This window comes from Corvus kubaryi, unplaced genomic scaffold, assembly GCF_017639235.1.
Source record: "Corvus kubaryi isolate FWS band 111438036 unplaced genomic scaffold, C.kubaryi_AGA036_p1.0 37383, whole genome shotgun sequence".
NCBI lineage: Eukaryota > Metazoa > Chordata > Aves > Passeriformes > Corvidae > Corvus > Corvus kubaryi.
This window is the reverse complement of record NW_024581125.1, coordinates 567554-580347: the sequence shown is the minus strand read 5'-3', so window position 1 is coordinate 580347 and position 12794 is coordinate 567554. Positions and strand designations below refer to the sequence as shown.

General features: G+C 49.4%; 1 protein-coding gene across 3 annotated transcripts in view; it reads right to left on the bottom strand.

Annotated features, from left to right (window-relative positions):
• HDAC4 (histone deacetylase 4) overlaps window positions 1-12794 on the bottom strand; it is a 78980-nt gene that overhangs the window by 16487 nt on the left and 49699 nt on the right. For all 3 annotated transcript variants that reach the window (XM_042035230.1, XM_042035228.1, XM_042035229.1), the window contains exons 12-18: window positions 12003-12136; window positions 10545-10665; window positions 7426-7472; window positions 2153-2260; window positions 1862-1917; window positions 1261-1348; window positions 244-363 (exon numbers count right to left, since the gene is read on the bottom strand). In XM_042035230.1, coding sequence (XP_041891164.1) covers window positions 244-363; window positions 1261-1348; window positions 1862-1917; window positions 2153-2260; window positions 7426-7472; window positions 10545-10665; window positions 12003-12136 — 674 coding nt within the window. The remainder of the gene's footprint in view (window positions 1-243; window positions 364-1260; window positions 1349-1861; window positions 1918-2152; window positions 2261-7425; window positions 7473-10544; window positions 10666-12002; window positions 12137-12794) is intronic.

The window sequence follows — 12794 nt, the reverse complement described above, 5'->3', positions numbered from 1 at the left end:
GACAGCTGGAACAGGTTGTCCCACAAGGGCTGGAGAGCTTAATTGCAGTGACTCATTTGCTGCTCGTTAGCCAAGCTGTCCTGCCAGCTCCGGCCGGGACACAGTGCCCGCGGCTGTTGGATCACACGGACGTGGCGCGGCCTTGGATGGCAACACACAAACCCAGAGGACCCCAATGAGGTGGGAAGAGCTCTCTCCAAGTCTGGCAGGGGTTCCCCAGGATTCTGGGACCCATGTGCTCACCTCGTCGGGAGCACCGCTGCCTGGGAAGAAGTTGCCGTCGTCGTAGCGATGTAGTGAGATATAAAGAACATTGGGATCGTTGTAGAAGGCCTGCTGAGTACCATTCCCGTGGTGGACATCCTGCAGGGACGGGAGGATCACAGGAGGGAGGTTAATCCCTCAGTAAAACATGGATTAAAGGCAGCAGTTTGGGATTTGGAGGGGTTTTCCTTGCTGTTGTGCTTGGTTTTCTCCAACCCGGCTGAAGCAGTTTCTGGGGAATGGGAATAACCCGCTTTGCACACCCGGCTTCAGGTTACACTCCTTGTTTATGAACACAGTCCTAAGTGTCTGCCAAACTGAGACAGGGGCAGTTCACCTGGATGGAAAGAACTGGATTCACACCAGTCTTGGGGGATGGAGACACCGGGATAGTGGGATATTTGGTGCCCCAATCTTTAGTCAGTCTGTGGGGTGAGCACTGGTACAAATAAAGCTCTGCTGGGCCCAGGTTAAACAGCACGACCCATGAGAGATCCCCTATTGAGCTGCTGTGTGGTGCACAGACACCGCCTGTGACAGGACAGGTATTCAAAATGCCCCTCCCTGACATGAAAAACAGGTGGGAAGTGAGGAAGAAAATGTCCACCCAGTAGGTCCAAAAGGAAAAATAAATCCATTTTAACTTGTGAGTTTAACCTGTGGGCGATTCGTGGCAACAGAACCAAAACTCTTGGCTGATATTCAGTCGCTCCAATGCCTTCCCAGCCACACAAATCTATTAAAAAATAAACATCTATACATTGCCACAGCAGAATCCCAAAGAAGCCCTTTCTTTTTATTTGAAAATCGTGGTCCCCTTAAGAACTTTTTCTCTGATTAAAACACTTTTACTCAGTTAAACCCCCAAATTTTGGCTTGCAGACCACAGGCAACAAGTTCTTCACTGACTTACAACGTTTGCCCTTGCTAGAAGAAACCCACCCAGAACAATTTCCACCTGCTCTCCCAAAGGGAAAGAAAGGGGCATTGACTCACCCAGTCCACTATGAGGATCTTGCTCACGTTGAGCCTTTGCTGGAGCAGCTTGGCTGCAATTGCCACCGAGTTAAAATAGCAGAAACCCCTGGAGAGGGGAGACAAGAGGAAAAGAGAGGTGTTAATTACAGATTCCCATGGTCCCAGTGCATCCATCACCTAGCTGGAATGCAGGAGGAAGGAATTCCTTCTGCTCTCGCTCTTCTTTCCTCCCTGGAATCATGAAATGGTTTGGGTTGGAAGGGACCTTAAAGCTCATCTCGTTCCAACCCCCTACCACGGGCAGGGACAGCTTCCAGCAGATCCATTTCCCACTGGAAGTGCTGAATTCCAGCAGCAGGCTCTAGGGAAACAGGGAATGTCCCACTCTTGCCCAAACCCACTGCAAGAAGAGGCTGCAATGCTGATTCCTGCTAGAAAACATCCCCCTGAAAGCACTGAGCAGGATCTTATCCTGCTCCAGAGAATTTGGGAAGCTTTGAGTACCATACATCTCATCAAGCAACAAACAGGAATTGCATAGCCATAACCAAACGGAACTCCTTTGGAATTTCCAGCTCCGGATCCCCCATGGAAGGAGCACTGGAGCAGAGATACTCACATGGGTGTGCTCTCCTCCGCGTGGTGACCTGGGGGCCGGACAACAGCAAACCCATTCTGCACACAAAAAATAAGGGAAGGAAAAGGTCAGAGGGACAAGGATGGATGCAGGGATTGCAGCCAGAAGCCTTAATCCTGCTTGGGAACTCTGGAGTTGCTGCTGATGGATTCCTCACAAGGCCATGGCGCTGGGTGATGCTTTCCCTCGTTGTGGAGGGGGGAAAAGGTGCTGGACACGGCACAGCCCCGAGCAGAGCCCTGCACAGAGCACAGCTGAGGGTTGTTTTCATACCTTCAGTTCTCCCGTGGCCACCTTGAACACCAGCTCGATGACACAGCCCACGGCCAGGCGAGCGGCGCCGGACGAGTGCACCTCGTTCCAAATGGTGTCACTGTCGACCTGGGGGGGACACACAGGAACCAGGTGAGGAGCAGGGAGGGCAGCCAGGAACCGAGAGGTTAACTCCTGTTTGATAAAGACATCGCTCACATGGAGCGACAGCACAAGGGGAATGGATTTAAACTGAAAGGGAATGGGTTTATTTCGGATATTGGGAAGGAATTCCTCCCTGTGAGGGTGGGCAGGCCCTGGCACAGGGTGCCCAGAGCAGCTGGGGCTGCCCCTGGATCCCCAGAAGTGCCCAAGGCCAGGCTGGAGCAGCCTGGGACAGTGGAAGGTGTCCCTGCCCACAGCAGGGGATGGAATGAGATGCTCTCTCAGATCCCTTCCAACCAAACCATTCCATGATTCTACGGCTCTGTGACCATGGGACCAGCACTTCTCTTTAACTTCTGCAAGAAACCAATCCCAGACGAAATGGAAAGGTCTACGAAATAATTCAGCGATTCTTTAAAACTAAGAAAAATAAAGAAGGATGTTCAGTGATGGGCATTTAAAAGACAACAGCCCAGGACTGGCAGCAGCTTCCCAGGGCAACCACAAGCTCACCCAACCTTCAGTACCAGTGCTGACTACACAGATTTGCTTCAACGCCGAATAGCTGATAGAACCACACTATTTCCCCCCCGAAAATGTGCAGACAGGCCATGGGCAAGGCAAGGCACCCCGCAGGCATGCCCGTGCTGTTGTTATTGCAGACCATGTCCCAGATAAATGGGACATTCCTCACCGGGAAGGATCACCAGCTGTTCTTCACATTTTAGTCTGCCCTGAGTGTACTTGTGAAAACAATGGCAAAAGGCAGAGATGGGAAGAAAGGGATTGTTTGTTGTGTCTGGCTCACTGAGCCGTGAGGAGACACAAGTGGCCCCACAGAGGACTGATCCACCTCCTTCCCAGCCAGGCTGAAGCCATGACTGGAAATGATTCCAGCTCTGTGATCATGGATGGTTTCTGGGAGCATCCACCCTGAGGATGCTTCGGAAGCCACAATAACCTAAGAAAGCACTTGGAGAACACCAAAACGCCTCTGGGGAATGCCACTGCGTTGTGGGAAAGCCCTACAGTGACTACTGGTGGCCCCAGGGCTCCTCTGGACCCCTCTAAGTTTGGGCAGTAACAGGGGAACAGAAGCACGATGGAGTTTGAGTTACACACGCCAGCTCCAGGAATCCTGGATCAGGACTGCACACGTGCAGGGGAGGGGACTGACCTGAGCAGGTCTCTCCAAAAGCTCTCAAAAAGTGGCAAGAAGACCAAGCCGCTTCTCCTCCCCACTGACCAGCGCGATAAAGCTCTGTGAGGGTCCATCTTTGGGCTCCTGTCACTGGATCTGACCATCCACGAGTGTATCTACCCCATCTTTGGGCACATCTAACCCATCTTCGAGCAAATCCAACCCATTCTTCTTGGTCTTTGGAAGAAAATGCCTCAGGACACCAGCAGGGAAGAGCTCCCCTTCCTGCCTGGGCGCAGCGAGTTCAGGGCTCCTTCCATGCATGCAGGATTGCTGAGGGCTCTCTTCGCTCCCTGTGAGGCACCAGGGGAACGGAAATACAAAACACCCAAATTCACGAGTCCTAAGGGGCCAGCAGGCCCTCAGATGGCTGCTGGGGACAGGTTTTCCCACAAAACAGACAGGATTCAGCAGTGCCAGAGCCAAGCACTGCCACGTTCAGGCCCCTGCAGAAAGCAGGCTTATGCCAGCAGCATTCCAGGAAGAACAAGGAGAGCAAGGCAGAGAGGATTTGCAGTGCTATTATTTCTGCAGGAAGAAATTGAGTACTTAGGAAAAAAACCTTCTACAAGGAATGCCCACAACGAAACCCAAAGAGTTTTTCCTTCCTCATAATAAAAAATTACAATTTCCTTACAATTATTTCCTTCCTTTAACAAAAACTCGAGGGTTTTTTTTATTAATATCCACGATGAGGCTCCTACTCACAGCGTAAATTCCTCCTACTCACACTGTAAATTCCTCCTACTCACACTGTAAACTCTCCTATCCACTAATGTGCCGCTATCTCAGAATTAAATGAGCACCTTACAAAAGATTTCCATTATTCTACTATTTAATTTAGCTGAAAAACTACACAGGTAAGAAATTGAGCACCAGGACAGGCTGACACAGGTTGTACCAGAGCTCCAGACCCTGCAAAGTGAAGGAATTCTGCTCTTCCCTCACAGTGGAAGACACCCCACCGTGTCTCCTCCTGCTCTCAATTAAATAATCCTCACATTCTGTTCCTCTGACTTGCTAATTAGTTCCTCCTCATCTCCATTCCACGGAAGTCCTTCCCGTGGTCTCTGCTCTGCAAGAACTTACTCTGCTGGCACAGTTTAAAATCGTTGATACACTCTCATCAAAGCCCTTGCACCCAAAAATAGAATCACCCACTCCGGAGAAGATCAACAGCACAAACACCTCTTAGAGATGGAGATCTTTAGATATTTTTAGAACTCGTGCAGAAAAATGAGGCAGATCTTCGGATATTTTTAGAATGCGTGCAGCAAAATGCTACACAGGAAAGAAAACACGTTTTATCAGCTATCCCAAAATCAAGCTTTGGAGTGCTTTGAAGAATCTGGATGCAAGTGTGCTGGGATGGTCTTGCAGATTTTCAAAGCTTAAACTCCTTTCTCCAAAACCTTCTTCTGATTATCCTGGATTAGGCAAGGCCGTGGTGCGTGGAAGTTGGATGTCGGAAAGGGGTGTGAGCTGCAGAGGAGTGAAGCTGAGCAAAATTCCCAAGTGATCAGCAGAAATAAATGAGTGGTGTTTCAATCAGAGCTCACATCTGTTGATTTCAGTGCTTCTGTGCTTTCTTTCTTCCTTTCCTGCTAGGACCAGACAGCTGCGGAAGGGAGGAGGTTTGTCAGCCTTGGGAAGGCTTCTTGGGATAAACCGACAAGGAAGCACCTGGGAACAAATTTAGCCTTTTTCTCCTTGATTTCAAGTCACTGTCAATGAATTTTTAATTGAAAGAGAGAGTTTGAAAGGTGTTATAAGATGAAGGCATTTGCTCTAAGCTGTTTTCCTGCTGCTTCACTCCAAGAGCTCCAGGAGTGTGCGGACAACACTCTCAGGGACAGGGTGGGATTGTTGGGCTGTCTGTGCAGGGCCAGGGGTTGGATCAATGATCCTTGTGGGTTTCTTCCAGCTCTGGATATTCTGTGATTCACTCTCCTGCCTGTCCTTCACCTCGCTCGTTGTTGAGGAGAACTCATGGCTGCCCAAGCTCCATCCTCCATCCTGAGGCAAAACAGCTTCTCCCCCCCCAAAACTGCCCTGCACCCCCCTCCAGACCCATCCTTCCTTCTCATCTACACCACATCCCCTAAGGAAGAGAACCACACTTGACTGCTTGCAGGGAAAGAACCTGGTTTCAAAGCTTTCCAGCCCCTAATTTCAAATATGATACCCTCAGCTCCCGAATTCCAACCATCAGCCATCATTCAGCTTTATCCTGCTCCAGTATAAATCCAGGACAGGACCTGTCCCACATTACTCTACTGATCTTTTAATTTGTTTGGGGCTTTTTTTTCCCCTTTCCTTTTGACTTTATAGCATCATGTTTGCCCCCTGAAAAATACCTGGGGGGGAACAAGCAGGGGGGAATGGCTTCCCATGGAGAGAGGGCAGGGCGAGGTGGGATACTGGGAAGGAATTCACCCCTGTGAGGGTAGAGAGGCCCTGGCACAGGTTTTGCTGATAGGATTGCTAAAACACTGCACCAAAGTCAGCAAATACTCAGTACCAAGGGTCTGTGGAGACAACCAAGCAGCAATTCACTGCCAGCACCATCTTTATTGGGAGCGTATCAGGAATACCAGCACTGAGGCGCTTCCTGCCCTGATTTGGGATTTAATGCAAGACTTCTGGGCCCGTGCTGGGCTCAGACACCGTCTCTACTTGTTACCATTCAGTCTTCATTTGCAAATGATAATTTTTTTTTTTCTTTTTTGCTTTGAATGGCATGCCTGACTGCAGGGCAGAGTAAATCCAAACCTTTTAAGCTCTAGCCAAAAATTTGCCATGAATTAGGCGACTGCAGCATATTTACAATACAAAATAAAATATCTCCACGAGTGGCGGTACGAATAAACGACGATTATTCTCTTTTTTTTTTCCCCCTTCTCTTTTTTTTTTTTTCTGACGGGTAATTTTCAAAGCAGCGATTTTGCAAAGACTCAGGAAGAAAACAATTTTGTTTCATTTCCATAACAGAATCCAGACCTTGAAAATTCAACCTCACGAGCTACAATTATGCAGCAGAACTACCACTGTGAATTTTCAAACACAATGCCTTTTATTGTCTCTTCTCATTCTTTTCCCCTTCCTGTTCTCCACGATTTTCTGTTCTGTCACCCTCCACAGAAACTCTGGAGCAGAAAGTCTGACTTGAAAGGGAAACTTTTAAGCTCTCAGGCTTCAAAGGGAAAAAAGAGAACCTTCAAAACAAGGTATTTGGGGGTTTTTTGGCTTTATGGGAACAAACAACAACAAAAAGTCTGATTATATAGAAATGTAACAGCTGAAAAGTAACGTTCAGCTTTTCCACGAGGGATGGAGGGGTATTTCAGTCACCTCCTGGAGAATCCACGTGGATTATCCTGGAGCTGGAGAGTAAAAGATGCCAAGTGCTGTTTCGTTCCAGGGCAGCGACGTAGCAAGCTTGCTGTTTACAGCAATACGTCCTTCACCATCACTACTTCAGGGCCACGTTTTCCACCTGCCGTGGGAGGCAGGCAGCTCTGAAGTCCCAGGACTGAAGACAAAACACCTCCACAGCACGAGCACGCCTTGCTTTCCACAGAGAAAAGCACTTTGGGATGCAAGGGCTGCTTCCAAACGCGGCAACCCCTACTCCATCAAACATCCCTGCCTGGGAAATGAGGTTTTTCCTCCCCAAAGGCAGAGCCCAAACACGCCTCTGGATGTCACACACACCCTGGGGCTCTCCGAAAGGGCTCCGAAAGCCTCACGCTGCTTTTGAAGGAAGGCACGTGAGGCCGAGGCACCCCGCGCCCCAGGCAGCCCCTGTTTGTGGGCAGCATCTGGCTGCAATTACCCACTCGATGGAATGCAAAGCAACAATTCCTGTTGCTGAGGGGACCGGGAGAACAAACAGGACATTATTTACACATTAAAGGGAGTTACTCACCCCGACACCACCGCAAGGCAGCCTGACAAACATCGACGTTAGGGAACCTGCGGGGGGCACAAAAGAACGCACCCCGTGAGTCAAAAAGTCAGAGGTCACCAGATTCTGGGGCCAATTTTGTGGCCATGCCGCCGTCTTTGTGAGCACAGAAACAACAGACTGGGGGTTTGCTTCCAGTTTTCAGCCAGCCCTGTTACAGCAGACAGACGGACAGACAGACAGACAGACACACACACACACAATGCGCACGCCTGGGCTCCTGCAAAAGCTGTCTGTAATTCACTCATCTTTATGCAAAGTTTGGGTGCCGTCTGATGTTTCAAGACTATACATGATGAAGATGCCACCAACGATCGCTCAGCATGTCTTCTCCGAGGAGCACTTTAACCCCTTCCCACCGAGGCAGGACAGGAAACCATAAAAACACCCCATTCAAAATTCTGCGGGGCCCCTGAGCAACCTGGTCTGGTGGGAGGTGTCCCTGCCCATGCAGGAGGTGGAATGGGATGGCCTCTAAGGTCCATTCCCACCCAAACCATTTGGGATTCTGTTGCTGGAAGAGGAATTAATGCATCTGGACTCATCTGAGCTCCAAGTGAGATCCATTCTTTGATCAGACCCACATGGAAGTTGCTGGATCATCCTGCCTCAGACCTCCTGTCACATCTCTCACTGATAATCCACCCGTTATTTCCATATTTACCTTCTTGACAACAATTTAGGATTGCTCCCCACAAATTAAAAGCAGCCTTATTTGCCTAAGTTTCGACTTGTCCAGCAGGTTCCAAGTCTTTCCACTGTCCAAGGAAAGATGGGTTTGTATCTTGTATCCTTGAGAGGACAAGGGTGAATGGCTTTAAACTGAAAGAGGGCAGGGATGGATGGGATATTGGGAAGGAATTGTTCCCTGGGAGGGCGGGCAGGCCCTGGCACAGGGTGCCCAGAGCAGCTGGGGCTGCCCCTGGATCCCTGGCAGTGCCCAAGGCCAGGCTGGACATTGGGGCTTGGAGCAGCCTGGGACAGTGGGAGGTGTCCCTGCCACGGCAGGGGTGGGATGGGATGGACTTTAAGGTCCCTTCCCACCCAAACCGTTCTGGGATTCTGTGATTCCATGAAGGCACACGCCCCTTTTCATTTGCAGAAGCTTAACAGGAAACATCCTGTGTCCTGAAAAGCCGTACAAGCTTTTTCCCTTTTAGGCTGAGGTTTCTCAGGCTTTTTTCCTCCTCACAGACCTATCAAAGGGGAAGAGTTTACACGGAGCCATCAGGCACCTGCCAAGACACTCAGCCCTAACAAACTCCCATTTGCATCCCTAAACCTCACACAAAGCTTTGCCCCCAGCCTTCAAACCTGCCCTTAATCCACCCTCTAACGTTTAAAGAGCTGGTTTGTAAATTTGGAAGCCTTTTAAACCCCCCAGCGGGAGAGGATGGCTGAAGGAGGAGTTTCCCCTCTCCCCACGGAGCTTTTCCCTGATATCCTCGCTCAGGTCCTGCCCTGTGGAAGCCATCAGGAAAGAAGGGGGTCATGTAGGCTGGCAGCCAGTGCCACTGTCACCATCTCGAGGCTAAAACGGTGCCACATGGGCTTAGGAAAGCCCAGTTAAGAGCTACTGGACATCCCCTTCTACTGGAGATCCTTGGGGAGCAGACTCGCAGCTCCAGGGCTTTTCTGGAAGTTATATCCAAACAGGGAATGTTCTGTCCTGGAAAGCCCTCAGGTGTTAGAATTTCTCCTCTCTACAGGATTAAACTTGATCTCTACAGGCACTTTAAAATGAGTGATTAAAGCCATGGGGGGCACAGAGCTACAGGAGCAGAGGCAGAGCAAGAGCTGCTTCCCCCACAGGTTCTCTACACAAACCGTGAGGAATGGTCCAGCAATTTGGGTGTCCCCCCAAAGACACGGTATCTCCAAAGGCATCTGTGGAACTGTTGAGACAGATCGTGCCCAGAGCCAAGGAGGGAGTGGAAAAGTATCCCAAGAGAATCTTCTCAGATCCCCCAGGGAAGATTTACCGTGCCTTCCTTCGGCCTGACGGTTTTCCACTCCCAAACACATGACATCATAAATTCCTGGAAGTTTACGTCCTGATGGAGCTATCATTCAGCTGGAGGTGTCTACTTTTGGGTTCTCTGGCTTTAAAGAGGTGGGAAGTGAGCTATAAATACGGTGCTAATTGCGTGTTTAACTAATGGCTTCCCTCTCTGGGAGCTCATGGACACACTGAGCAAAACCTTTCCAGCTCCTTTGCTGTGGCCACTACATCATGCAGGCCATGGAGTTAATCCTCTTTTTATATCATCCAAACTCAGGCTAATCCCAAAATAAACTTTCTCAACGTCTAGGCTCCTGAACTGTCTCTTTTTTTATTTTTTTGTTTTCCTTCTGATCCCCACGTGAGAACTTCCCAAACTGCCCCTCCAGCCTACTGCTGCAAAAAGGCAGGAAGTAAAGGGAGGTGATGATGACTCCACGGAGGTGCTAAAATCCGTGTGGTTTGGTTGCTTTGGGGGGGTTGGTTATCTCAAAATCCACCCTTTAGGATTTTTGCTGGGAAAATACCATTTTTTGGATATTTTTGTCTGTATTTTACCACAGACACGGCCCTGTTTCAGGAAGATTCAGTCTCCAGTGAAAAGGATAAACAATCCCACCCCAGATTAAACAAATGCAGAGGCCCCTGCATCTCTCTTGCTGATTGTCCATACAAACCTGACAGGGATTTGTTGGTGCCTGTGCAGCTGGCTGGGGGGCTGCAGATCCAAACCCTTGGGAGGGAGTTCCAGCTCCTCCGCAGCCATGGATAACTTCCTAACACACAGAGTGTCCAAGGATAAAACAAACTGCCTGAACTATCTTTCCTCCTCAGGAAAACATCCTTTTAGGTTCTGAAGACATCAAAGGAAGGAGGTTTAAGCTATCCAGGGTTTAGGGATCTGCCTGAAGAGAGGGAGATGGATTTTGTGGAGACAGATGGAGCTGGGAACAATCCTCTTGGAGCTGCACAGGGCTAAGGATGGAGGGAGGCCCAGCATCTCAACCCTCCACGCTGCTCAGTCAGCACTGTGGGTGCCAGGGGTCAGGAAGGGGGATTTCCCCCCAGGGAATGATACCTAGGAGCTTCTTGCTGTCCAGTTTCTGCCTGTTCAGAGGGTTTGTGCCGTAGAGCAGCGTGTGGGCTTCCGAGTGAACCGTCTGCAGCTCCTCCAGCGTCGCCTTCCTGCCACGGATGCACTGGAAGGGGAAGGAGAAGGGTGGTGAAATCACTGCTGAACTGCTCAGCTCTCATCAAAGAGCTTTCCTGCTTCCTTAGCAAGCCAGCAAGATGGACAGTACAACACTGAAACGGCTCCTCAGGTGGAAAAATTTGGGTTTTGGGTTAATTCCTGACTCACAACATTTATTTGCTCGACATAGAAAGTCATCCTCAGACTCGTTCAAGATAAAGAAGGAAACTTCGAGACAGGTGCTGGCAGGAGCTGGTGGGGATGAAGGAAAGGTGGCCAGAGAGATAAGGGAGTACACCCTGCAATGGCAGGGCAGAGCTTGAAGCAAGCCAGCAGGGAATTAAGGCCGAAATTTAGCATTTTTGGACAAAAAGAAGAGTCTGGCGAGGCTGAAAGTCACCGGTGGCCAGGAGGGAAACACAGCTGGAAAGCAGGTGAAGATCAACAACAGCTCCAGTCGTGAGAGCAACCAAAAGTGCCAAGTTAAGCACGGAAATCAAGGAAAATAAATGTTCCTTAAGGAAATCAGCAGAGAATTAAGGACAGTAATAGTTCCCTGGGATCCTACAGCGAGGAACTCAGACATTAGAGAACATCTGTAACACCCATTGAGGAGGCCAGGCAATTAGTAATGAGGTTCTTTTGGTCCCAAATAATCCCAAAATTCGATTAAATGGGTATCCACAGACAGAACCAGGTTTGAAAGGGATAAATGAGGGCAGGACAGGGACATTTAGGCAATGGCAATGCTGCCACCACGTGGATGTCTTATCTGATGGCTTGGGAACATTCCCAGCCAGATCCTGACACTGCTGGAATATTTATGCTCTGGGATTCAGCCCCCTCAGATGCTCCAAGAATTGATGAACACACACTTACACTCCCATTTATCACCACTGCTGTTAGTTACATCTAACAATTACTCATTAATTTTGATTATTAATCTCCATTCTTTCCATTTCATATCTAAGCTTTTCCCTTCATCTGCTTGCTCTTAAAAATGTATCAAATAAATCTAATTTAACCTCTTGTGATGGAGTGGTGCTCAATGCCATCCTCCTACCCCCATTCCTTTTACAGCATTGACCATTACTCATTACAGAGCACAAAAAAGTTATTAAACCACAGAAAAGTTGTTGCTTTTGCTGGAATCATTGGAAGGATAACAAATGAGAGGGTTACATCATGTCTTGCTCTTTTCTTTGGCATAATAATAATGTAACAGCAATAATAATATAGTAATAATAATAATAATTAAAAATAGCAACAACAATAATAAAGCAATAATAACATTATTAGTAATCCTAAAAGCCATCATGTGGCCTTTGCTGGTGTTTTCCTCACCTCACACTTGCCCCGCAGCCCCGTCTCCTGGAGCCTGGACCAGATGCTCTGGATCCTGCCCGCGTGCTCGGGGTGGCTGTTGGTGTTTCCACAGGTGCACTGGTGCTTCAGCATCAACGTGTCGTACACGAGGCCTGCGGCACAGGGGACACAATTGCTCTCAGCTTAAAACAAACACCAAAAAACTGCCACTTTCAGGGCAAAAAAGGGCGTATTTTGCACTTTGGAGTCAATGGCTCTAGGCCAGAATTGCGTGTTCGAGCAGGAGCCACAGAGAACTGAAAATCCAAACCTGCATCCAGCCCTTCCTGTGGAAATCCTCAAGGGATATGAGACTCCAGAAAACAGAAGAAAAGTGGTCAGTTTGGGGCTTTTTTTCCCAAGAGAAAGGTTTCTTGCAGGAAATGTCTGTATGAAAGTTGGTCCAAGGGCTGGAGCCCCTCTGCTGGGAGAGCTGGGGGTGCTCACCTGGAGAAGGGAAGGCTCCAAGGAGAGCTCAGAGCCCCTTGCAGGGCCTAAAGGGGCTCCAGGAGAGCTGCAGAGGGACTGGGGACAAGGCATGGAGGGACAGGACACAGGGAATGGCTTCCCAGTGCCAGAGGGCAGGGCTGGATGGGAGATTGGGAATTGGGAATTGTTCCCTGGGAGGGTGGGCAGGCCCTGGCACAGGGTGCCCAGAGCAGCTGCGGCTGCCCCTGGATCCCTGGCAGTGTCCAAGGCCAGGCTGGACATTGGGGCTGGGAGCAGCCTGGGACAGTGGGAGGTGTCCCTGCCATGGCAGAGATTTAAAAC